Source organism: Dermacentor silvarum, chromosome 7 (assembly GCF_013339745.2).
Source record: "Dermacentor silvarum isolate Dsil-2018 chromosome 7, BIME_Dsil_1.4, whole genome shotgun sequence".
NCBI lineage: Eukaryota > Metazoa > Arthropoda > Arachnida > Ixodida > Ixodidae > Dermacentor > Dermacentor silvarum.
This window is the reverse complement of record NC_051160.1, coordinates 45719496-45743903: the sequence shown is the minus strand read 5'-3', so window position 1 is coordinate 45743903 and position 24408 is coordinate 45719496. Positions and strand designations below refer to the sequence as shown.

General features: G+C 44.7%; 3 protein-coding genes and 1 non-coding gene across 4 annotated transcripts in view; 2 read left to right on the top strand and 2 right to left on the bottom strand.

Annotated features, from left to right (window-relative positions):
* Positions 1 to 2442: 2442 nt before the first annotated feature.
* Positions 2443 to 6325, top strand: LOC119457991 (uncharacterized). The gene is made up of 4 exons (XM_037719780.2): positions 2443 to 2670; positions 3543 to 3642; positions 4637 to 4755; positions 5527 to 6325. Exons 1-4 carry the CDS (start codon positions 2532 to 2534, stop codon positions 5667 to 5669), a joined length of 501 nt encoding a protein of 166 aa, XP_037575708.1. The 5' UTR covers positions 2443 to 2531; the 3' UTR covers positions 5670 to 6325.
* Positions 6326 to 10658: 4333 nt separating this feature from the next.
* Trnal-uag (transfer RNA leucine (anticodon UAG)) lies at positions 10659 to 10739 on the bottom strand. Its single transcript has one exon. It is a non-coding gene; the product is annotated as a tRNA-Leu (tRNA).
* Positions 10740 to 11277: 538 nt separating this feature from the next.
* On the bottom strand, positions 11278 to 15989 carry LOC119457990 (alpha-ketoglutarate-dependent dioxygenase alkB homolog 6-like). Its single transcript, XM_037719779.2, is given in 7 exon segments — positions 11278 to 12139; positions 12141 to 12332; positions 13864 to 13986; positions 14824 to 14928; positions 15473 to 15519; positions 15604 to 15733; positions 15871 to 15989. Coding segments are annotated over 7 exon segments (726 nt in total). The 5' UTR covers positions 15928 to 15989; the 3' UTR covers positions 11278 to 12067.
* A 62-nt stretch (positions 15990 to 16051) lies between these two features.
* LOC119457988 (endoribonuclease Dcr-1-like) overlaps positions 16052 to 24408 on the top strand; it is a 45438-nt gene continuing 37081 nt past the window's right edge. The window contains 5 exon segments of the mRNA XM_049670603.1: positions 16052 to 16228; positions 16367 to 16508; positions 20562 to 20718; positions 21017 to 21729; positions 23508 to 23751. Of these exon segments, the coding sequence (XP_049526560.1) occupies positions 16188 to 16228; positions 16367 to 16508; positions 20562 to 20718; positions 21017 to 21729; positions 23508 to 23751 (1297 nt within the window). The 5' untranslated portion in view covers positions 16052 to 16187.

The following is a 24408-nucleotide window of genomic DNA, read 5'->3' as shown; positions in this document are numbered from 1 at the left end:
GCGATCGGCCGTCGAACCGATAACGCGATAGCCGCAACGGCTTCGTTAGTATATATAAACAATCGCGCTCAAAGTGAGTCGAGACATGCCTACGAAGTTGAAATGCACAATATTCGACCCTCTCAATCCGTGCACATAGGTTTGAGCCAATGTTGATCCTGTTCAGCGAAGGTTAGGCCTGGCACCGTCGAGTTCGCGCACCCGCTACCGGCGGACTGGTACTGAAAAGTAAGCAAGTTATAATGAAGGAAACTGCTTTTATAGACCAATTCTAGCCTTAGCGATTTGAAATAAACTACCCTTCGCTTCGATCGCCGCGTGCGCAATAAGCTGCAAGCGGGGACACAGGGCTGTGCCCAATGCCTGTGCCAACATCTGTACGTCACCGTTCCCGTAGTCTGCCGGTCGTATTCGCAACGTAGATAGGTGGGTTTTTACGTGTTGGCATGCTGACACATTTCTTAATTCCTGAGATGTAGTACTTTTTATCGCTGCGTCAAACTCGAAACAAGAGACGGTACATTCGGCACAGCAGCATAAACAGCCGCTTCGCTCAGTTATATACCAACGGTGTCAGCGATGGCATCCGCGTTTTTGCAGGAGAACAACACGGCCTTTAAATGAGCGCTTATGCGAGCACAGTTTGTTCTAATAATGCTTTATGACACGTGCAAACTAACTATCGTGAAGTTAAAGAAAAGCGAGAATCAGTAAAAAAATTAACAGCCCGATATTTGTAATTGGATCACAGCCGCCATTGTTTAAGTGGCTCAGCCGCTCATACTGACTCGTCTCACGATGGAACAACCTGGCTGATATGAGCAGATATATGTGTTTTATTCTACGTTTTGACATTCTTTCATATCAGCGCCTTTCCCCCATTTTTTGACGCTAACAACGATCTGTGGCTGTAGATGCCGATGTAACCAATTAAGTGCATCGCTTTGCTAAATCCGACGCGGAAGGCTGCGCAATCGAAAACATCTTATTTATGTGAAATCTCTAAAGAATATGTAAAAAGAATTAAAAAAAAGCGAGGTGCAAGTGCAGGAGTTAGCGACAACAAACTCCAAAGCAGCCGCGACGGCAGAGGGAACTCAGCGTGCCTTTATCGGCCGCACTATAAAAAAAAGAGCACTCTCAGGCCTGCTCACCCTACATGTATATATAGCTGGTGAGTGCTACATGGCTTCCAGGAACGACATGCTGCCCCGCAGAAGCCATTAATAATTATTCACGATCCACGAAACGCACAACCGATGCGCACTTAACACGGGCGCAGGTTCACAAATCAACCGGCGAAAGCCCCAGCACCCTACCAAAACGTTTCCAGCGGCGCGCGGCAGAGGGCAGCACAGGGAAATGAAAAAGACGGAGCGCTCGCTCCAGGATTTCGGCGGCCGCTCCAGATCGACCAGTGAAAAACGCTATTACTTACTTACTAACCTCGAAACTCGCCTCTTTGCAACCATGTCTGTATAAAAAATAAGCACCGAAAAATAAAGATTCTTTTTTATTTTCTTCTTTTTTTCTCCTTTTTCTTCTCTCTCTGGTTCGTCTTGCACTTGCCATATCTCGTGGGGGCGAGCGCCGAAGCCGTGCAACGTTTCACTTGAGCTGCTCATCGATCGCGGCTCGCGTGTGTGTAACTCGTTCGAACAACCCTATAAACTACACTTAACTCCGAGAATGCCTTTCCAACCTTATTATTCACAAGAGAAGTGGAAAGGTCGCTGCGATTCTATGCACGGAATTTTAGGTGAACGCCGAAGCTGTGCAACGTTTCCGAGGAATCATCATGGCACAGCAGCCGATGAACCGCAACAAACGAAATTTGCCGAGACCGAAATGAAAATCAAATTGTAGTGAAGTATGCAGTCTCATAAATTTGATTTAGACATTTTATACACGGTGGCATCGCACAAGCGCCGTTGTATACGTGTATTCCCTAGTCCTCCGCCTCCGCCCGCGCCGTGGTAGCGCTGCTTCCATGCTACTGCTAGCATCTGAGAACGAGCTGTATAAACAGGGACGTAATTTAAACACTTTTACTGCCTGTTATATTTACAGCGATACTTGCACGTTTAAATGTCAGCGTTTCCAAGTAGGTGGTGTTCAAATCCACAATAAATGGTAGTGCTCTTTGATATAAAATGCGGATCTTAAAGGCTATGCTTTTGGTGGTTGAATACGGCGGAAGTTATTGCAGGAGCCAAATCACGTCATAGACGTGTTTTGGACACCACCTATAAACGCTAATGATAATTTTTTAATAAACTCCATGCTTTTTTTTACAAAAAAAGTTCAACTATTACAAAATTTATTTTAGTGAACGTAAAAATTTTAAACTTGCCGTGTAGCGGCGCTGATCAACTACCTATTCAGGACAACAATCGAAGTAATTTGTCCGCGCGTTTCGGCAAAGACGCCACTTGCAGACCAACATCGAATGCTGTGTGCGTTTAAAAAGCCTGTCGTTGTTTAATATCTGGCCGGTGCAAACTGGAATTCACATTGAAGAGACCAAGGAAATGACGCATTGGCTGGTGCATCCTCTGCGCGGCTGGCTGGCGTTCTTGTCGCTCACAAATTTGGGCACCGGTCTTCGATGCCTCTGGGAGGATAACTTCCTGCAGCAAAGGATCTTCACCAAGCTGAAATGCGCTGACGGTGAGCTTGCCTGCTTTGTTTGCTTTCTATGGAACTCAGTACGCTCGAATGAGGCCATGTTTGTTCTTTTTAAAGAAACACTACATTCGCCGTATGTTTTGTTCAAATGTGTTCAAGTATCCCCTCAAGGTGTTCAGAGTTGGGCTTCTCCTAAATGGTATTTTTGTGCGCAGTGAAGTGGGAGTTACAGGGGTTTCACATTCGTCTTGACGCTGAGGTCATTGAACTGATGTCAGCGTAGCTCCCGAGCCATTGTGTAGATTTGTTTGTCCTCTTGAACTGTGGCCGTTTAACGGTTCGAATAGGTTGAAGTAAGGGAGCGCGGCGTATCGAAATTGGATCACGCTAAGGGGCCTTTCGTTTTCTTTGTAGTCTTCGACACGTGTTTGTGTTCGTGTCTTGATTCGAAAATGTTGTTTTCTCCTTCCACTGTTTCAGAGAGCTAATTTATTTCGATTTCGTGTGGCCTTGAACCAGCTTGCACGATTTTCTACAATGTTATATCGTTTACATTTCCGTACAATCTCCAGGAGAGAATCCCCAGAAGGAAGCTTTAAACAGCGAAACAAGCAAATAAGCACACAAATGAATAACGAATGAACAAATAAATGGTTATAGACAGGCGAATGCTTGCAAATTTTGGCATTCGGCTGCATCAGCAATTTTTTAGCTCATGCAGATTCAGCCCGTTATCGTTTTCGAGCACGTCTTTGGTCGGCTTTAGTTAACTTACCGTGATTCGACATTTTCTTTCTTTCTTCTATCTATCTATCTATCTTGTCTTGGTATCTAACGTGTCGCGTGGACCGGACGAAAGTCTCGCACTGTGAACGAATCATCCACAAAGTCTCATGTGTATATATCTCCTGCAGGCATCCCAGGATGTCCAGAAGTGGAGAGAATGTTCGGCTTCTGGTCGATATTCAACGCCCTGCTGTTTATGCATTGCAGCCTTTTTATCGAAGAGCCACCGTATGTGCACTTTATTTAACTATCGATGCACGCTCGCCAGTATACGCGCAACGTAATTGGGACTCGTACCATATTTGCCATATTTTCTCGAACCTAAGCAGCCCCCTAATCGTTTTTCATAACGGTCATGATGGGATGCTTAAATTTGAGAAAATACGGTATTGCAACTCATGGTGAAAGACGGCTTTGGTTGGTTGGTTGCTAGAGCTACAAGACGGCTTCACAGGACAGGCCACAAGCCACTGAGCTGCTGCAGCGGGTAAAAAGAAAGAAATGTATAGGGGAAAATTATTGAACGGAATCTGCTTCCGATCACAGTTGTCTTTCAATTCGCCAATGAAAGCCACTACCGGCCAAGAGAGGCCTTCACTAAAACTTGCGGGAGAACCTCCCTCGCCCACAAAACTTAGCCGTTTTTAGAGAGTGAAGTGAATCTATGCAAAGGTCGATAGACTATGTAAGAGGCTTGTGCCGCTAAATGTAGACGAATTGGTCAAATTTATATATTAATCAGGTGATTCTCTATTCCTTTTATCTACATACATGCATACGTACGTACGTACGTACGTACGTACGTACGCACGCACATACATACATACATACATACATACATACATACATACATACATACATACATACATACATACATACATACATACATACATACATACATACATACATACATACTTACATACATACATACATACTTACATACTTACATACATACATACATACATACATACATACATACATACATACATACATACATACATACATACATACATACATACATACATACATACATACATACATACATACGTACGTACGTAAGTACGTTCCCTAGCACAAGGCAACTTTGAGCCCGTACTATACCGGCATCCTTTGCGGCAGCGTTTATTGAAACTCGTAGTGAGATCGATCTGTTTATAGGCTCGTCTCGCTGTTCTCTAGTGCTACGTACTATGCCGATCCTGTCTCCACCGTTTGCTCGCAGTGTCTTCTCCATGACCGTGTGCTCTCTGGCGCTCTACCTCGGCTACTTCGGCAACGAATTGATCATGCATCGATCCATATCCAATGGAGGAGCGGCTTTCTTCCCCATCTTCTTGAGCGGTGCGGACGTGTTACATGCTTTGATTTCAGTGACGTATTTCGCCTTGTTTCTGTGCCGGACCAGATTCTGATGATGATGTGAGAATAATAATAAACTTTGTAGTATTTAACAATGATGAATGGAACTAAAGCGTAAACTTTGTAACCTGTACAATAACCAATGGAATAATGAATGAATCTAAAGAGTGTATAAAAGGCGCCCTCTACGAGTTTGAGAGATCCTGTACAATGCAATAATGTTTTACGGGCTGGCGTCGTTTATTTAGCAGCTCTGGTGATCACATTACGGATGATTATCCTGTGTGTGTGCGCGCTCGCGCCTTAGACTTTAGGCTCATATGACAATAAACCTTTTTAGCGATAACGAATACGCGTCAAATAAAAATGCAGCCAGTTCCACGAAGTGAAATCTGTCGAAACAGCGGAGCTGTGGTCGTTCTTTTTCTGCGATTGTCGCGTATGTTTCTGCGTATTGCCGCTCGAGCCGAGCGGCGTCCATTGTGCGAAGAGCGCGCGGCGCAAACACCGGCTACAATACAGGCCGCCGCCTCTCCTCCTCCTCCCCGGCGCGCGCTCCGATTGGTCGACTCCTCTCCTACCGGCGAGCGGGTCACGTCACGTGACCTCTCCGGCTCTGCTCCTGCGTGACGGCGCCGTCATCGGGGGCGCACGCTCGACTAAGATCAGCTCCACTGTTAACGTGTTGGCGTATTAAAATTTACGCCAGAGACTTAACCTTTCTCTCTCTCTCTCTCCTTCCTGTTCTTTCAGCACTCACGATGACCTGGCTGCTGGTCGCCTGGAAGTTTATCCGGGCCCCCCGTCGGGACGATGACGCTGACGAGAACGAGCAGCTGGCCGAGCGCCTATCCCTCCACAGCTTGCGGAGGCAGAGGAGAAGCAAGCACTCCTGACCGGCGGCGTATGCTTTCGTGCGGGATCCTGCGCGCTACCCGAGATCGCGCCTCAACTCTTTGCACCGCGATTGACGTAGCGCCTATGCGCGGCTTAGAGCAGGCCGTTAATTATTCCGCGCGACGTATACTGCTGCCGTTAGGCCTATCGCGACGCGGACGATATGGCTGCCCACACGAGTCGTCATTATCATCATCATCATCAGCCTATATTTTATGTCCACTGCAGGACGATTAAGGCCTCTCCCTGCGATCTCCAATTACCCCTGTCTCGCGCTATAGCCGATTCTCAATTTCCACCTGCAAATTTCCTAATTCCATCACCCCACCTAGTTTTCTGCCGTCCTCGACTGCGCTTCCCTTCCCTTCACACCCATTGTGTAACTCTAATGGTCCACCGGTTATTTACCATACGGATTACATGGCCTGCCCAGCTCCATTTCCTTCTATTAACGTCAACTAGAATGTCCGCTATGCCCGTTTGCTCTCTGCTCCACACCGCTCTCGTCCTGTCTCTTAACTTTACGTACGCGTAACATTTTTCGTTCCATCGCTCTTTGCGCGTTGCTTAGCGTGCTCTCGAGCTTCTTTGTTAACCTCCAAGTTTCTGCCCCATATGTTAGCACTGGCAGAATGCAATGATTGTACACTTTTTTCTTTTAAACAACAGTGTAAGCTCCCAGTCAAGATTTGGTAATACCTGCGGTATGCACTCCAACCCAATTTTTGTCCCTCTGTAAATTTCCTTCTCGTGATCAGTCATTATAATTATCATCATCACCGCCGTAATTAAAGTCCATACATGTAGGGTGGCCGTATTATTCCTAGTCGGACACTGTCGGTGATACATCACTCCCAGTGCGTGCTGAAGTTGCTTTATATAGCCAGTTGGAATGAATGCGACCGTAGAGTTCCCTACAAAGATTACTAGGGGGAAATCTGGCGCTACGATTGTTCCGCAACTGTAGAAATCGTGGAGGAAGGGGGAAAAACGGGAAGGGGGCGTGACGCGATAAAACTGAAACAGAAAGAGTCAGCCGATCACATTATCAGTTCCCGATAAGCTTTAGTGTCTTTCACGGCCACGCTACCTGCATACGCACAGCGCGCGCTCCTCAAAAAAAAAAAAAAAAAAAAAAAAAGTGAGAGCAAACGTTTCGAAGAGCGAAGACCTAGGCCAATGCATATCTACTACAAGTTATCCTCGTGTACGCTGGCTTGCCCCCTCCCGTAGACAACTATAGAGTCAGCGTTCCCTCAATAGACGTTGTGGAGAGAACTACCTATATACGGTCCAAAATGTCAGGGGCCATATCGCTGGGCGAACGCTGTAGGTGACATGCTACTGAAGTGAGCACCGAATCGGCTATAGCAAGTCGAAGTTTCGATGCGACGAAAGTAACGGCTCACCTATAGTCAATGTTATTTTCACATCGCGTAGTTCTGAAGCGCGTTGACGGGATGCACGCCACTGTCATAAGGGGGTGGGGGGGCTGAAAACATCCTCGAACGTGATCGGCCGATAGCTATCGTATCACCCAGGAGTGCACTGTTCGGGACATTGCGCTTTGCCGGTGACTTATGGTCGTAAAGAATTCACTATTAATTCCGCCATTTTGTTACCTCCCATTTAATCGAGGAGAGCGCGATACAGCTCCCTTCGATCTAGTCAAAAGAGGCAGCATATATGGTGGAATTCAGCCGCGAAATGTATGCATGCGTGTGCCAGGCTCTGCCAAAGTTATTGTCCTGGTATGTGCATGGCCAAATCGAGATTACTTGTGCGCGTCCGGCGATGGAGGTACCTAAATAATATTAAACATTCATCACAATAAAGGCCCTTATATGAGTATATATTATGGACGTCGTGTGTCTTTTGGGGTGCTGCAGAGGCAATAAATGCTCAACCATTGCAAACAGCATTTTTTTTAAACAGAACTCTCACATATACGAATTGATATGTATTACGAATAAGAGTTGATATGTATTACGAATAGAGGATACGGTTTTCTCCAAGCGCACGTCTGTGTACTTGTGCTAATCTGTACAACAGATCATCTCGCAAGCGAATTATTTTCCACGAAGTTTTCGTTCGCAAGAAAACGCTCGGTGTAGCACAAGTCGGGGACAAATGTTTGTGAACCGCGACCACAGAGAGAACGCTGAATTTCGGCATGGCCTACGCATGCAACTTCCAATTGAAAAGGGCCAGATAAATTTTCTCGTTTGACAATCGTATAGTGCGTGATTCGATCGTTTCTCGGTTGTATACACGCTCAATTCGCGACGCAATTCTGGTGGTTTTCGCGTCACGCACGGTCCAGAAAATTTTGTGCCCGAATGTGCATGTAAGCCTATATGTCAGCGTGGGTACTCGCAAAACTTTTTGTATGTACACAGGGTGTTTCAGCGAACACTTTCAATAATTTTAAAGGTTGCCTGCGGCAGATAGCACAATTCTTGTTCATGAACTGGTCTGCACAAAGAGGCGGACCTTACTTCCACCAAAAATTGAAATGCATAATCGACTAAATAAAGAAAAAATCAATAATTAAGTTTTTAACTAATTACCTAGTGGCCCATATTGCAATTAGCAAATTCTAGCCGTGGAATTGGCAAGGCGGATCCACTTGGAACGAATTCTCAGGATGACACCAGCTTCGACATATCTCGACATACGCATAAAACGACGTTTTGTTAAGAAAGCAACTGGAACGCAATGCATTTATCCTCAAAGTTCGGAATTAATATGTCGAAACTGGTGTCATCCTGAGAATTCGTCCCAAGTGGATCCGCCTTGCCAATTCAGCGGCCAGAATTTGTTAATTGCAATATGGGCCACTAGGTAATTAGTTAAAAACTTAATTCGTGAATTTTTGTTAATTAGTCGATTATGCATTTCAATTTCTGGTGCAAGTAATGCCTGCCCCTTGGAGTAGACCAGCTCATGGACTAGAACTGTGCTATCTGCCGCAGGCAACCTTTAACAATTATTGAAAGTGTTCGTTGAAGCACCCGGTATACGCCAAATGTGGTACCGATCGAATTCGGGCAAGAGATGGGAAATTATATTCTTGGCGAACCAAAAGCCTTAAACTCCCATCCTCCCTATCCACCCACGCAGACTGTTATTTGTCTATCGGTCCCGAAAGCGCCACTTAATTCAGTGGCACTATACAAATTTCATCTTGGGACACCGTAGAACCGCGACCGTCGATTCATTTCCGCTTCATGCGTTTTACCGGTTATAGGGCCGCTAAAACCCGCTATCAGTCGTTAATAGTCGACGTGGACAGCTAGGGATATATAATTTCTTCTGACACATCTGTACGCTACGATGTTCCAAGGTAACAGCTCGCGAATCATTTGTCCGAAAATATCGCATTGGAAAGATTTTAACTGCGCTAGAAACAGGGACAAAGGAGCAAAGGAGGACGAAAAAGACAACACGAATACATCTAATACATAATACAATACAATAATATAAAATAAGATACAGTGATTAAGGCAACATTGCAATTGAGGTTAATACTAAAAGCCGTGGACAGGAAAGGTCAATCTCTTATTCTATCTGTAGCAAAACGAATTTTCGTACAGACAAAATGTAAATTCTAGCTTTCTGCAGAGACGAAAAAGAACGAGAACAGACCGGTAAGTATGCAGGCCTCAGCACAGGCGCAGTGGCTATAGAGAAGATGGAGAATAAAACAACGGAAAGCTATCAAGTAGGGCAGAAAGGATCGAGATGAAGAAGAGAATTTTCTACAATAACTCGAGGGACAGCGCACTTTTTTTTTTTTTTTTTTTCAAGCTATGGCGCAGGCTGCCTAACAACGCGAAGTTATAAGGTTCACAATCTTTATTTCATTTTTATTTCGAAAGTTCGCCCAACAGCATAAACCATTAAATATAGACATGTAGGCCGGTTTCGGCGAAGGTTCACAATTACACAAGAACACGATCTGTCGGTATAGCACGCAAAAAATACTGCGGATACAATTACAGAGATCTTGTTGGAATGTCAAAACATACACCCAGAACTGGATAAAAATGTGGTCAGTCTCCACGAAGCCTTGGGGTTTAAAGACATGTAATGAACGGGTAAACATTAACGCAGTAAATAAGCAAGCATCCGGCAATTGACGAACCAGAGCGATGCCGAATGAAAATTGCTGTATGTTTTCCGAACGAGGTAATAATCTATTTAATATAGCCATCAAAGACTTCGAATTAAAACATTTGGGCTTTTCAAAGTTACATATGAATTTTAATAGCATATTGCGGAATTAGTGTGGTGGCACCAAAGAGGTTATAAAGGTGGCACCAAGAAGGTTTTTGGTAGCACGTGCAACTACCCCGTCTCAACGCGAATCCACTGATAATCGTCACCAACGTTAGCATGCGTAATTTAACCTTTTCTTCTCAGCATCTAGGGTTATCACGTACTTTAATGAAACAATTTTTAAACTGTAAGTGCTCTCGCGTGCTTTAATTAATAAAAAATGCGCGAACAAAATTGGAAACCTTGAGCCGTTTGCTTGCTTTGCAATCACTGTAGCGTGCCTTCGGTTGTTTATTTTTACATACGCCAACTCGGAAGTAGGGAAGTGGTTTCCACATCTAATCAAAGAACGAGCGCCTACACGCTTCCTCGCCCCCTGCTCAAAGCGATGTGCAAAAATGAAAGAAAATTATGTACAGATCCCCAAACAAGCTCGCAGATAGGCGATATATAGGTGTCCACGTGTTCAATGTGACTAAACCTTCACGGTTTTTGTAGGGTTAGACTACAATACGTTCGTATCGAAGCTGGATATTACTAATCTCTGGTAAAGCGATATTCGTCCGTCAACCTCACAATTCACTCATGTCACGCGGTCAATGGGGGAACAATTGTCCGGACAATCGCGAGGGTCGTGCCAATGAAAAAGAATGTGTACCCACAAAACAAAATATATTAATATAAAAACTACAAAAAAAAAAAAGATTTGGCAGCGGTGGGATTCGAACCCACGCCTTTATCAGACTGGTGCCTAAAACCAGCGCCTTAGACCGCTCGGCCACGCTACCGCGGAAACTCGCCGCCTACCAGATGCGACGGTATCCAGCTGACTGAATTATTTCGCTGAAGCAATTCAAATAATGCATTTTTTTTTTTTTCTGATGTGTCACTCGCCGGTCATCTAAATTTGCGGAGAAAGAGACTCACTACTGCGCAATGACTACAGGAAAATGTATGCCATGGTACGGGAAAACTTCCAAAAAGGAATGCGGTGCTTGCCGGTCGAACGTGTTATTTGTCGTCTGCTACGAAACCGGCACGCAAATTTTCATGTCGCAAAAAAAAAAAAAAAAAAAAAAAAGCCCTTCATATTTGCGCTTTCTACACCGTTGCGTTATTCTAATCCCCCCTCCAACGTATCGTCTTTCCACTAAAACTCCATTGCTGAAGCTTCAAAGTGAATACGAACCACGACCTACTCAAAACACAGTAGGTCGTGATACAAACACAGGAGAGAATGGTTGAGGAGAGGTGGCTTTTTTTTTTTTTTCTTTTTTTTGTAACCGTTTTCACGGCTCAGTACCAAAAACAGGAGAGGAAAAAACTTTAAAGACAACACGCATTGCCGAATTTACGGGTTCCTTGTGCACGATGCACAATATTCGCGAGGGTCATATCTATTTCACAAGTGGATTAACTATGTTTGACAAATTTCATATAAAAGTCAAATCAGGTAGGGATGTTGTTCTCGTTCAAATGTCTTTATTCAAGAGTTCCAGCTGTGATTCAAGAAGGCCGATTAAAAGGCACAGTTGCATTTTCAATGAGGAACTTTACAACAAAGCTGGAAGATCATTTCTTTTATCACCATGCTGCATGTGTAACGAGCTACCTCCAACAAAAGCACAAACTTCAGAAGCATCTGAAACATATCTCCCACTAGGTTATCGGCTAAAGTCTTCTGTCTAACACTGCTCGTTGGCACCACTTGTGCTCGTCACAGCTTTTGCACTCCACGAGAATGAAGGACCTTTGAAGTGAAAAGTAAAGCAACAATTTGCAGACACCCCTGCACACGATGTATCAAATGAACCACATTCAATATGTCATAATGAAATCAGACGTAAAAGACAGACAAAGACGTGTGGTTTGCTTTTATTACAAACAAAAAAAATCTTCCCGGCCTGTTATATGACCGTCATGCAAATTTGAGGTAGGCACATGAAACGATGACAGGCTAGTAAACACATCATAGACACCCTGTGGATGGAAGCCGCATCTGTGAGCCAAAAGTCTCATTTTGACTCTGAGATATTCCGATCTCATTGCCTCCATGAACGAATCATGACCACTACAAAATAAGCACATTTCCAATGTCTCCGACTGTAAAGATGGTTCACTTCTTGAACAGTGCTTGGAGCACATTCGCACGGAGCACTTTTGGAACAACTCGTATGGTGAGGGATACCTCTTGTGCCCCTCTGTAGCACTGCTCCCTGTTTCACGGAACAGGCATTGATGTTCTTGATGGAATTGTCGATGACATCTTCCATCCTGGCCTCAATGCCGTGGAGGTAATCGGTGTACATCACGCCGCTTGTTATCAAGAGGCTCCGCTGCTCCAGCAGAAGCGAGCCTATGTAGGAATTCTTCTCTGTGTCCTGCATAGGCATTGTAAACTTGTATCGCACAAACCATCACACATCTGCGCATGATTAAATGCACCTTGAAATGTCTCCTAGAAGACGTGTTGAATGTATCAACCGACAACTGGCCAGAATGTGTTGTGGGATTTTGGTAGAAATGAAAAGACCATAATTTATAGTGATAAAAGCAAGTATGCTATTCGCGATTTCAGTAGGAATTATAAAGTCACGAAAACTGGTATGTGGTGCGAAGTGGTATTGAAACCTTAGTAGTACTTGAGATGTATGCAATCAGATTACTGTACGTAAGTCGGCTGTTATTAAATGCACCACACTTATTGTTTAAAATCGCAGTCTTCATATTACAAAGATATTCGTGATTTGTTCTATGCACACTACGACTAAATAAAATTCACGCTCACGAGTGGCACTGCCTTTGCAGGAACGAGTGCAATGGCGAAGCCGTAGTGTTCCTCAATGCATGGCGGCACATATGAGTGCTTTTCTATGTGCAAGTCCTTGCACAGAGAGTCCACAGGACTCTGAGTATGAGTCCTGTGTACTCTCTGTGACGTAAGAAATGTGTTAGCCTAATTGTGCAGCAAATGGGTGCCAACGCTACATGAATAGCACTACTGGAATATCCTACCACTTCCCACCAATGCCCGCATGCAATTGTTATTGTGCTCACCTATCACAGTTTCCCAACACCGTTTACAGCAAACAACTTCATACTCACGACAGCGACTGTGGATTGCAAAATTGAACAATGTGACAGATAAGATTTCCATTACACTAAAGAAAAAATGGGTACTGCAAAAATTGGTTCTCGGTCCTCACAAATCTTTTCGAATGAAAACTATAGAATGCACATCATGCGAGCAGAGCTATCGGCAATCAAATATGCTGCCGGTGCCAAATCCTTGCAGTATCACCATTCTATTGCAATGAAATCATAATCTTTAGTGGCACCAACAATGTACTATCGACCCAAAAAGCTTACGGATACGGGATCTCAGAAAACGCTAAATATCCGAGCAAACCGTACATCACAATGTTGTTCGCATATACCAGTAGAGGCTGGAAATGGGAATACCAGGATGCGGAGATATTCAGCTTTTTGTCAGATCCCGTGATCTGTAAACTTTTTGGTCAATAGTCGATTTCATATCTATTGTGAACAAAACAGGCAAGGATGGCACGCAAACATGGCATTTAACTGAACCCACCACAAAAGGTTACCTCTGTGCGAAATCCGAACAATTGGCTTAACCGTAACTTAACTAACCAGCCAGTGGCTTAACTATAAGAGTCGTACAGCTGATGTTCCTATTTAGACAACAGTCAATGCAAATTACAAATACAAGCTAGCTTCCATGCTTCACGTAAGACAGCACAGAGCACTACAGAACTAAGGTTGATTCATTCTGCCTTATCAAGACTTGCATGCTGGACCGGCCTGAATACAGAGCCTAATGTGGACATCAACATCATGTGTATGTAAATGTCCACAGGGACATCGTGTGTATGTGGTAAGTCTCGGTACCTCTGCATTGTCAGTTACTTCGCAGGTGGTGCTTTTTCTTGGCTTGTAGAAATCGATGACGGTGCTCGAATTCAGGGTGATGTTGGTCACCACTGGATAGTACAGTGGGCCATCTTCGTGAGGCTGTGACAAAAATAAATAAAAAGAAAGAAAAGAAACAACTTTGGCTACGATATCTTGTCCATCACAAACACTCACGTGTATGAAGCTTAATTAGCTGGATTTCCCCTGTGTCCAAATGATCAACACTGATGGTGTAAATTCTTCCTCCACGAAGTGTGACGGCAAAAAATTGAAGGAAGCAAAATTTATTCTTTTTTCACTTTGTAGCCGTGACAAGCTGCTTTGTACAAAGCAGCAGTGTGCAGCAGCACCGGATAGGTGCTGCTGCACATTGCTGCAATAGCCAAAAGTCAACCGACGAGTGACAGCTTCAAGCGATGAAATGGGCCGTCGCATGAACAGATTGTTCGTTCTTGTCGCCCGGTTGCTCAGTTATGGAAACCTAGAATTCGTCGCTCGTCACGCTGAAGTGCTATGAGCGACTAGCCAATAGCGCGAAGCCGGAACAGGATGTACATCAGTCAAGTACTGCAGACCGTCGCACGGAACGAGCAAACGACTAAATTTTGATACGTGCAAGGGTAAGAACCTAGTGCAAGACCTTTAGAAATATTTATGCTGCTCTTTACAGTAAAATGCGTCAACTGAAGTTTACAAGGCACGCGTCATGCCAGTTTAGGCACGTATTTGCTGCCCTCATACTGGCAACACCAGGGAGACGTCGCTCAAACTCGTCGCTCGCGTGGGGTTCATACTTGATAGGACCGAATCCATTACAGGCATAGGTAACCGTAGAAGGTAGATATAGAGGTTTTAAGGAAGAGAGAAAAGATTAAGGCAATTTAAGCAAAATGCTAGAGTGATAAGCATGTATAGACGATGGTTTATAAAACCCACCAAGATTCCTTCGCCAGGCTTGTACTCATTGACAAGGACATGATTGGGCAACTTCTCGCCAAAGACTCCCAAGCTAGCCACTTTGGTAGATATGTCCTTCAGCCACTGCATCAAGATTAAATGTCCATCAACAAAAATCAATCAGCATCCGCAAAATCAATCAACCGCGATACAACCCTGCCTTATGTACCTCAATCCGAAGTGAAGACGTTGCTAAGCTTATATGGAAGCTATGATTAGTTTAGTGTGCTTGACCTCGTCAATCATACTGTAAATTTTCACACTAGCTTGTAGCACGTGCTCTTAGATCAAGAGAAAATTTGCATTCCATCGGAGATATATCCTTGCCTTTGCAGTTTCACGCTAACATTATTCGGAGTCGTATGTTTTTTTTTTTTTTTTTTTTTTTTTTGCACATCGTAATGACTTGGTGTGTGCATAACGATGGGAGGTCCTGACCCCGGTTAATGATTCGCACTGACAGTTTATAATCAAGATAAAAAGAAGCCTCAATTTTTAGAGCATTCTGGTGAAAGGGGGGCGTCGGAAAGACGCAGAAAGTGTCAAGCGAGTTCAAAGCACCCTCTCCATCTCGCGCTTAGTTACTCGTTATCGCAGTTTAGCTTCGGGCAACATCAGAAAAAGTTACTTGCGGCAGAGCTTCCGAAACCATGCCTTTGGGATGGGGCAGTCCACCTGCGAAGGAAACCCAAAGTTCAACGTAGACGCGCATAACAACGCGCGCTTTGGAGATTGAATTCCGTCCGCCCTCGTACCCACCCCAGTTCTGGAGCCGTCTGTGCGCGAGTTGGACCCACTTTGGCTTGGGTGCATCGTAGACTTTGTCATAGAGGTATTTCTCTTCAATATCTGTGATGAAATTCGGAACGTAGTAGACGTTGTCAGGCAGCTGAAAACAAAAGAACATGTTTTATACCATGCCGATCGCGCGAGAAAGTATTGAACATGACATATTGACGTAGACCCTAACGCATGCGTTTCAGACGTTCTTTAATAACGCAAAACAACGAATGTAACGATCCTCACCGACGCTATTCGAAATTTGTCCAGATCACCAGCCGAGCAGCACATGGGCGCTGCCATGTTTCCCAAGCCGAAATGACTTCTGTCTTCGCAATTGGCTACAAGTGATCACGTGAACGTCATCAGCCAATCGCTACCTCGGTTCGGTGTGTGCGCCTTTTGGTTTTTGCCCGCTGGTGTGTGTATTTTGTTGCCGTCGCGAGACGACGATGTCCTGAAAACAATCGCCGTTTTCTTTGGATACAGAAAGAGTCTAGAACTGCCGGTACGTCGCATGGCCGTCCGTAGCTGACCGTGCATACCGCTGGAAACTTCGAACGATGACTCGAAATGGGGCTTGGCTAGCAGACGTGTCTCGAAGGTTGTGAGTTCATCGCTTAGCGCGCGCGTGTGTGTGAAGTGCCCGTGCGACACTGCCTTTTGTAAATCGGTGGTCCAGCAGTTTGTCCCGGACTGCTGATAATCTGTGAGACCTCTGATCGCTGCGTCGTGTTCGCAGATTCGGTACAGAATCGCCCTGCGACTCGCCCAAGATGGTTGTGAAGAGACCCGGCGTCGGCGATGCGCCGCAACCGAGGCAACGTCGGCACCACTTCCTCGAAAACGTGCAAACCAAGACGTTCACGCCCTTGGAATACCAGGTTAGACACACCTGACAGAGATATACATTGTTCACTCTGTCTCTTCTCTGCCTTGTAAGAACTCGGAGACGAAGTTTTTCTCGCCTAAAGTATCGTGGATCGCAAGGCGCAAGTGACACGCTTGCTTTGCGCCGTTTCGTACGATAACGCGCCACTTCTCGAAACTTTCGAACGGGAACATCTTGATCCTGCGAGGGATGATCAAACACCGTGTTCCTTCGGATATTTTGGCTGCTCCTGCGGTGCTGATATCTCTCGTTGACTCACATCGTTTGCTGACTATCGTGTGTAGCTGCGATAACGTCCTGTTAATCGGTGGCTCGCAGCTTCTGGTGACTTCCAGGGTTTAGTTATGTTGCGATGGCCGCGCAAACTACAGCGAAACGATATTCGAGGGCTTGATTCTTGTCCTTTTGACAATGCGTTATCCTCGCATGCCACGATGTCATGATGCCAAGTCAGCGGGTGCAGTGAAATTGAATGAGATCGCTGCCGTAGTTCTTGCATATTACTAATCCTCCCTCGTCGCTGAGACACCACATATCTCACACTAAGTGTGCGTGGTAAGTGCTGGACGTTTGAAAAAGTCACTCACAGGTTTCGTAGTCTCAGCAGTCTGTCTCATCAGTGACTGTAGAAGCGACTTTGAGAAAGTCGCTCGCATAGTTTCGAAATTTTATCACTCTCAGTAACGACTCTTGAGTACTGTGGTAGTGATAAGTAGAGTTGCCGTGCAAAGCTGGGGAGCATATACAGAGGGTCATTCGTTTTTTGGTAAAACCCGATAATTCTAGATTTTTGCACCACAAACAAAATTTATAAACACTGGGTTAAACCTGCTTTCTTTCCGACGTTTGCCCTTTTGTCATCATCAGCCTATTCATGTCCACTGCAGGGCAAAGGCCTCTCCCTGTGATCTCCACTTTTGTAAAGGATAATAAATGTAGGTGTAACAAAACTAATGAACGCTCCAGCTTCTGTGAGCAAGTGGACAAGATATATCATATTATTATTATATAAATATGGTAATGCCTCGTTCTCACTTGAGCAAAAACCAACATACTTTAAAATATACAATCGGTGCTTGCCAGCATTGAGTGAACAAATTATCTTGTTGCTTTTTTAGTAGCCACGTTTACATGAATGCGGCAATGGCGCATTGCATTGCATTTCCTGCACTTAACATACACGTAAACGGTGGTAATGCACTAGGAAGCGAATTAACGCTGTGCTAACAATGTTTTTCCTTGCGAACGGTAGCTGTGAGCTTAAGAGGGTGTTTATCCAACTATGTTACGTTCAAAGACGGGTGGCTGAGTCGTTTAGTGGGTATTCCACTAATTTTGTTGCAATAACATATACTGGCAACCAACAGGTCAACAACAGACAAGGACGAAAGGCCCGTCATGTCCTTAGGATGGACGCAAGAATGCTCCCAATGCATATCTTAATGTACGTCAACAAGCACCTTGTAAAATAAGGAAAAGCATCACACCTCCTGCGAAACGTGACCACGTGCACAACATTTTTGTACTTTTTCTTTGTTTAAAAAAGCGTTGCTAAAAAAGTGAAGAATAGATCACCAAACCTGTCTCTCTTCGTTGTTTTTTGTTAGTGTGGTTTATTTTAAATGTATTTAATTATGCCTGGCAACAATGATTTGTATAGAGATGCGTTCATTACATGATTTGCGAGCAGCTCTCTTTGCCTTTACACGTTCTTACGTGCTTACTACTGTTACATTTTCCTATGAGGGATCTTGCTTGAGTTAATAGTTTGTGAATGTTACCAGAGAAATCCCGAACTTTGGGCTGACAGACAACAAAACCTCTGATTTATCCTTTGTATTCTTCTTTAAGAATAACCTGATTTGTGCCCCCCGAATTAAAAATATGTATATATAATACCCAGAATCGAAGGACCCTACTTATAGTCTGGTAACTTTAGTGATAAGCCGTGCCACAGTAGTGTATTGGTTATCTTCGGCTGTCAGCGTTCGAATCCCTGGAGCTATATTGTTTTACACTCGCGCTTCCTATCATTTGGAATGAGCAATAGTTGAGACAAGCGATATGTGCTGCTCTGTCAAGCTGCATGTCATGCTTGAGGTGCCTCCTAACAAAATAAAGGTGCTACCTCATGATTATCTAATCTTCGGATTTTTATTTAGATCGAAGAGCTGACAGGGACGCATCTTTTAAAAGAGATTGCTCATTGTTTGTTGGTAAATGTGAAGTCTTACTGCAAAGCTTAAACAAGTTGTGTACAAAGGAACATTATCACACATGCATGGTGATGCTCAAGCTAACAACTGCTCTATTTGACATTCAGAGGGGCAAAATATATATGTCCACTAGAGGAAAGTAATAAAAAAGAAATAAAAAAAAAGATGGTGGGGGGGGGGGTGCAATTTGTCCCTGACATGTTTGCAACCGTGATCATAGAACCAACTAGCCTACATACAACCTGTCGTTGGTTGTTTGAGAACCTAGGTACTTACAACAACATAATCTAACAACTAGGTTGTTTTTATTTACCGCGTTGAAGAAGTGACTCAAAGGAAAGCTTGTAAGTGCCACCCAGAAAAGCAGCAACAGGACATACAGTCAATAACCAATGACTACAGCCACACATGCTGGCAGTGGCAACTACAAAGATGAAGCTATGGCTTATACATAGCGGGCACTCGCCTAAATACTTGGTTGAGTACTTAGGTGAGCACCAGTTTTGACTGTATAATCCGCGGCTAAGTAATAGAGAATTTAGGCAAGTACTTAGGCTAGTGCTAATTTTATTTTGACAGTATACTACCCTCACCTGATGAGTTTTCAACCAACTTTAGACTACGGCTTGTACATAGCAAACTTCCCTTCATGTCTTTAATTTCTATGTGTCTATCCCTTCCTAAGGAGTAGGCATGTATTGCGCCCTTTCCAGTTGCAGTTGCCAGCCTGCTCCTTCCCATATTTTTCTTTCCCTCAATTGTATAATGTTCGTAAACCGAATGATATAAATATACCTGAACGGGAACAAGTGTTTTTTCTCTATTCTAACAACTACTTTTGGCCAAAGAAAGTAATTATTGAGAAAACATTATGTCGGCTACAGATACTGTAAGTTGGTTGAGGTGTGTACACTGAAATGTTTACGGTAAAAAGTTGTGCTACATTGGATTTGTAGATTATGCTTCTGTAATACAAGAAATGATTTTCATCATAAGATTTGGTGAGGCAGAAAAGATGCAAGAGCAAACAATATACTTCAAGTTCATGCCGTTTCTCCACGTGGCATTGTGAAATTTGGACAACACCTGCCTAGTGCTTGTTGATAGTCTATCTGCGGTCAAGGATTGTATTGGCTTTTTTTCTTTTTAGTTTAATAAATCGTAATCTCTTTTTAGAAAGAATACTTCAGACTAAACTTAGTGCTGCATTTTGGTGTCGCGGTAACGGCTGTCGCTGCAAAATGCAGGGGTGTGTGAATACTAAATTTGGGAACTGAATCAAATATGAATTTGATAGTGCGAGGAACGAATGAAGTATCAAATACTTTTCAAATGGTTTTTGAATAATGAACTGTCATTTTCATGTTCACATCTTATTATTCATAATGTTAGGAAGTTTCTTTCATTATATTGCAAGTTATAAGTGTTGTTTATTAAAATCAGAAATGGAGCATTGGGAGTTTTTGGTGACTATTTGTATTGCGACTATTTGAGCGACACAACTTGTTCCACTGTGTGACTTTTCACTTCGAGCTTACTATGGTAGTGGGGATAAAATTTATCATACTGTTGCTCCAATTTTGTTTTATCATGCACTGTTGACGATTTGAAATATTCGAAAACTATTTGAAGAATATCTGTACTTCCGAATATTTTTCGATTCTATTCAAAATCGATTGGAAAACCAAATCAAATTAGACAATATTTGGTTTGTTACTCGAAAGCGTCCAATATTCGCACACCTCTAGTTAACCTGCACATGTTCAGCTTTTGCGCGGAGCAGATGCGGCTCCACTCCCACTGCAAGAACAATTTCGTGCCGCTTCCAGGTGGAACTGCTGGACACCGCAAAGCAGCAGAATTCCATCGTGTTCCTGTCGTCGGGCAAGACCTTCATGGTGGTAATGCTGGTCAAGGAACTAGCCTACCAGGTTCGGCCAAGCTTTGCTGCCGGTGGCAAGCGAGTGCTAATTCTGGTTCCGTCAGGTAAGGACAACTCTGGCATTCTCGTTTGTGTTGATCAAGAAAGCTCAACTTTAACATTATTCATATCAGCTGCGTCCAACAATACTGTACATTCTGTGTATTTCAGAATGCTCATCGTGCTGAGTGCGCTTACCTTTATAAGCAGGTTTCACTAGCAAGACCCTTTTTAATTATTGTAGCTTTCTGAAATTTACGAATCACAGAAATTTATCGCTGAGAAAAGTCAAGAACGAAGTGCAAGTACTTCTAAGTACTAGAGCGGTCGACGTGTGCCATCAAAGTGGCTTGTTTCTTGCAGCCGAGTCCGGTGTGCGGCACCAGAAGATGATGGAGGACTACACCGACCTCAAGTCCATCTTTGTCGGCGATCCCACCGGCAAGACCGACGAGCGCGTCGACTTCCCGAAACTGTTCCGCGACCACCACGTCCTCGTGATGACGGCCGGCGCCTTCACCTGCCATTTGGTCAACGCGGATGCAGACATCGCCGAAGAGCTCGTCGACCACTTGAACCTTGTTGTCTTCGACGAGTGCAACCAAGCGCTGCGCCACATTGAGTTTGAGCCCGTGCTGAGCTTTGTCATGGACTACGTCCTCGAGGGCCGGCTAAGCGTGCTGGGGCTTGCAGCGCCACTCGCGACGAAGAAGAGACAACGACCCTCTTTGCTCGAGGCCGAGATCCTCGAACTCGAGGACGGCTTCCAGAGCGTCGCGTGCACTTCTAGCGAGCTGACGGTCGTCAGCAAGTACGGCAGCCGGCCCAGGGAAGTGGTCGTCGAGTACGCTGTGTACGGCTGCAGCAGCAGTGACGGGGAGTCTGCGAAGAACCTGGAGACGGCGCTAAGGCTGCTGGACGAAGCGATGGAGTTCCTGGGCGGCACGGAGGGTCAGCTGGACGAGCGGACCAAGGCTTCGCTGCGCCAGTCACAGCGTTACCTCGTCGAGCTGTGCTACATGCTCGTCACCCTGGGGCCGTGGTGTGCCCGAGAGGTGGCTGACCTGTTTCTCAAGGTGAAAACCCCTTTTGCTTGCTTCCTGTCTGGTGCCCACGTTGGGTTGTTGTGCGCTTGAATCGCACAGGGGGTCGCCGTTTGACGAAGGATGTCTTCCTCTGTGGCCTGGTTGTCAGTGAAGGGGGGACCATTTCAGAAATTTAGGCTTCGTTCACACTTGTGAACCGAAAAGAGAGCCAGAACTCCAAAGTGGGACGGAAATTGTTTTCCGCGCATGTCCAAGATGTTCGCATTTGTTCTGCCACTGCCGCCACAGCTTTTGCCAAATCTACCTACTGTGAGCACTCTTGTCTGTGTGGTGGCACTTGTCACCACGCCATTTTAAACGACATGTTCATTCATCAATCTATTGGTCATCGTAAGGCATGATTGCGTGCAACTTCACCTGCACTGATTTTAATTATGAATGCAGGTAACGAATAAATAGTTTTATTCCACTTAGCCTGTTGTTTTCGGAGATGCGCAAGGAGCAGCTAAAGAAGCTGAAGCTCCGAAAGTGGCGGCGATAGATTCAGCATAAGAAATTGGGACATGGCACTGCTTTGCTGCTGCGCCATCTGCTAATTCTCAGCTACTCAACAATCTTTGTCCAAATCTCGCTCTTGTGGAAGGTGTTCTTGTAGAGGCTGGAAGTTTTGCTGTACGACACACTGGGGTAATGTTTGATCGCATCGATTAGCATTGCCGCTGACACTCGGGGCACTATGCTCAATGTTTGCATTCCAATTCAGCTTTTTGTGATGCAGAAACACTTTCGCTAAGGCAACAAAATTTGGTCCACGAGTGATCTGGCCCGCCGCCTAGTTTTCCGCCCGCTTAGATGGAAAAGGAGGCTGGAATTTTTTTCACGCTTTCACGCGATTCGACATTTTGTGTGAATGTAGCCTTACAGAACCACTGCACTTATCAATACAAGGTCAGATGCATTAGACATGTTAAAATTCTCTTTCCTTTTTTTTTTTTTTGATTCTGTGGTCTGGAAACTCTTGCGGTCAGGGGTAACCACCTTGAGAAAATGCTTACTTGTTTTTGTGAGCTTGCATAGAAATGTACAAGGATGTTCACATCCTAGTGTATTTACAATGTTAGCCAAGCTTCTGTCATTACATTGCACATTTTGATGTGTTTCTTATTAAAAGCATAAATGGAGCATTGGGAAGAAATAAGCAGTTTGTTTACATCCCCTGGCTTCTTCGGAGAGTGGAAATGCTTGGGTTTGAAAGAAAAATGTCTTGCTCCCTGAGCAAAGTTTAGAAAGCTCCACTGCGTGACTTGTAATGTTTTATGTCTACTGTGGCCGCTGGGATATGCCGCACTTCAGCTCCAGTTTTACGTTTCATCATGCCCAGTTGACATAAAAATATTCGAAAACTTGAATATTCGTATTTACAAATAGTGAGTATTCTATTCAAAGACAGAATCGAATTGGACAGTATGTGATTCATTATTCTAAAGCTTTGAATATTCGCACACCTCTAGTAGACAGTCTTGCTGAAAAGCCTTGGACTTCTCTTGAAAGAGGCTGAAAAGTTAGAATCAAGAAAAAAAGAAAATTGTGCAGGGAACTCTTTACGATGATTGGCAATCTAAGCGAACGAACATTTTCCTTGCCGAGTCCGACCAGTGGCGAACCACGAAAACGGGCGAAACAGGCAATAAAGGTTTTTTCCCTTTAAATCTTTGCATTGGAGTGTCCCTCACAGACCTTGCACCTCCTAGTTAGTGCAAGGGATGCAAAAGGTCTTCGAATCAGTCACTCATTTGCTGCATTTGTAGGAGGTGTCCCAAGCGGTGGACAGCCTGGGTCCCGCCGTGAGCTGGTCACGCATGGCGCTCCTGGTTGTCCACACGGTGATCCAGCAAGTTGCTCGGCTCACCGAGGCCTTGGCTACGGATCTCGAGCCGAGTGATGCTGTCCACCAGCCGGCCAAGTTCAGGCACCTGCTGCGGATACTGCGAGAGTACAGGCCGCAGCAACAGCCGCAGCAACAGCCACAGCAGCAGCCACAGCAGCAGCAAGGTAGCTTTTGCTACCGTCTCTCTTTCTTTATTTTTATTCACCTGGGTTGTCATGTGGCATAACATGGGAATGAACTTGCATATAACCATGGAGGCCTGTATCATGTATGTACTGCAAGAGCAACTTCTGAAATGTATTGTCCATGAGCCATCATTCATAGTCTTCTTGTTGATCAGTCCTTAGCATCATATTCCTGAGTACACTTTCTTGGACAGTCTTTGTCTCAGGGCACGTCCCAAGTCGGCGGGCACCTGCTGCAGACGCAGTAGCAGTGCACTTCGGACACTGTTTTGCAATTTCGCAAACTGTTTTGCACATGTCGGCTGCACTTAGGCAAGCCTGACGATGATCACCAGCTCTGCAACTATCTCTACGAAGCTGTGCACAAAATCATTAGCAAAGAGGTGGAAGGCAACTTCGACTCATGCACGTCGGCTGACGCTGATGTTCCGTTGTCACCCCAGCTGTGGATGCTGAAATATTAGGCTTGGTTCTTGGTGGCCCTAATGAGGACGAAAAGCCGATAGACCGAACAGCACCTTGTAATACACCAACAGTGGTGCAGATGCAGGAGAGTCTCCGTCTGCTGCAAAACAAAGTTTGAATGCATGAGTGGCGAACACAACCTCATGCAGTGCCTGACAAACTAGAGCAGGC

Coding starts and splice junctions, on each gene's coding strand:
- LOC119457991 (XM_037719780.2), top strand. CDS start 2,532: ATGACGCATTGGCTGGTGCATCCTCTGCGCGGCTGGCTGGCGTTCTTG. Junction 2,671..3,542: donor CAAGCTGAAATGCGCTGACG/GTGAGCTTGCCT, acceptor TATCTCCTGCAG/GCATCCCAGGATGTCCAGAA. Junction 3,643..4,636: donor CTTTTTATCGAAGAGCCACC/GTATGTGCACTT, acceptor GTTTGCTCGCAG/TGTCTTCTCCATGACCGTGT.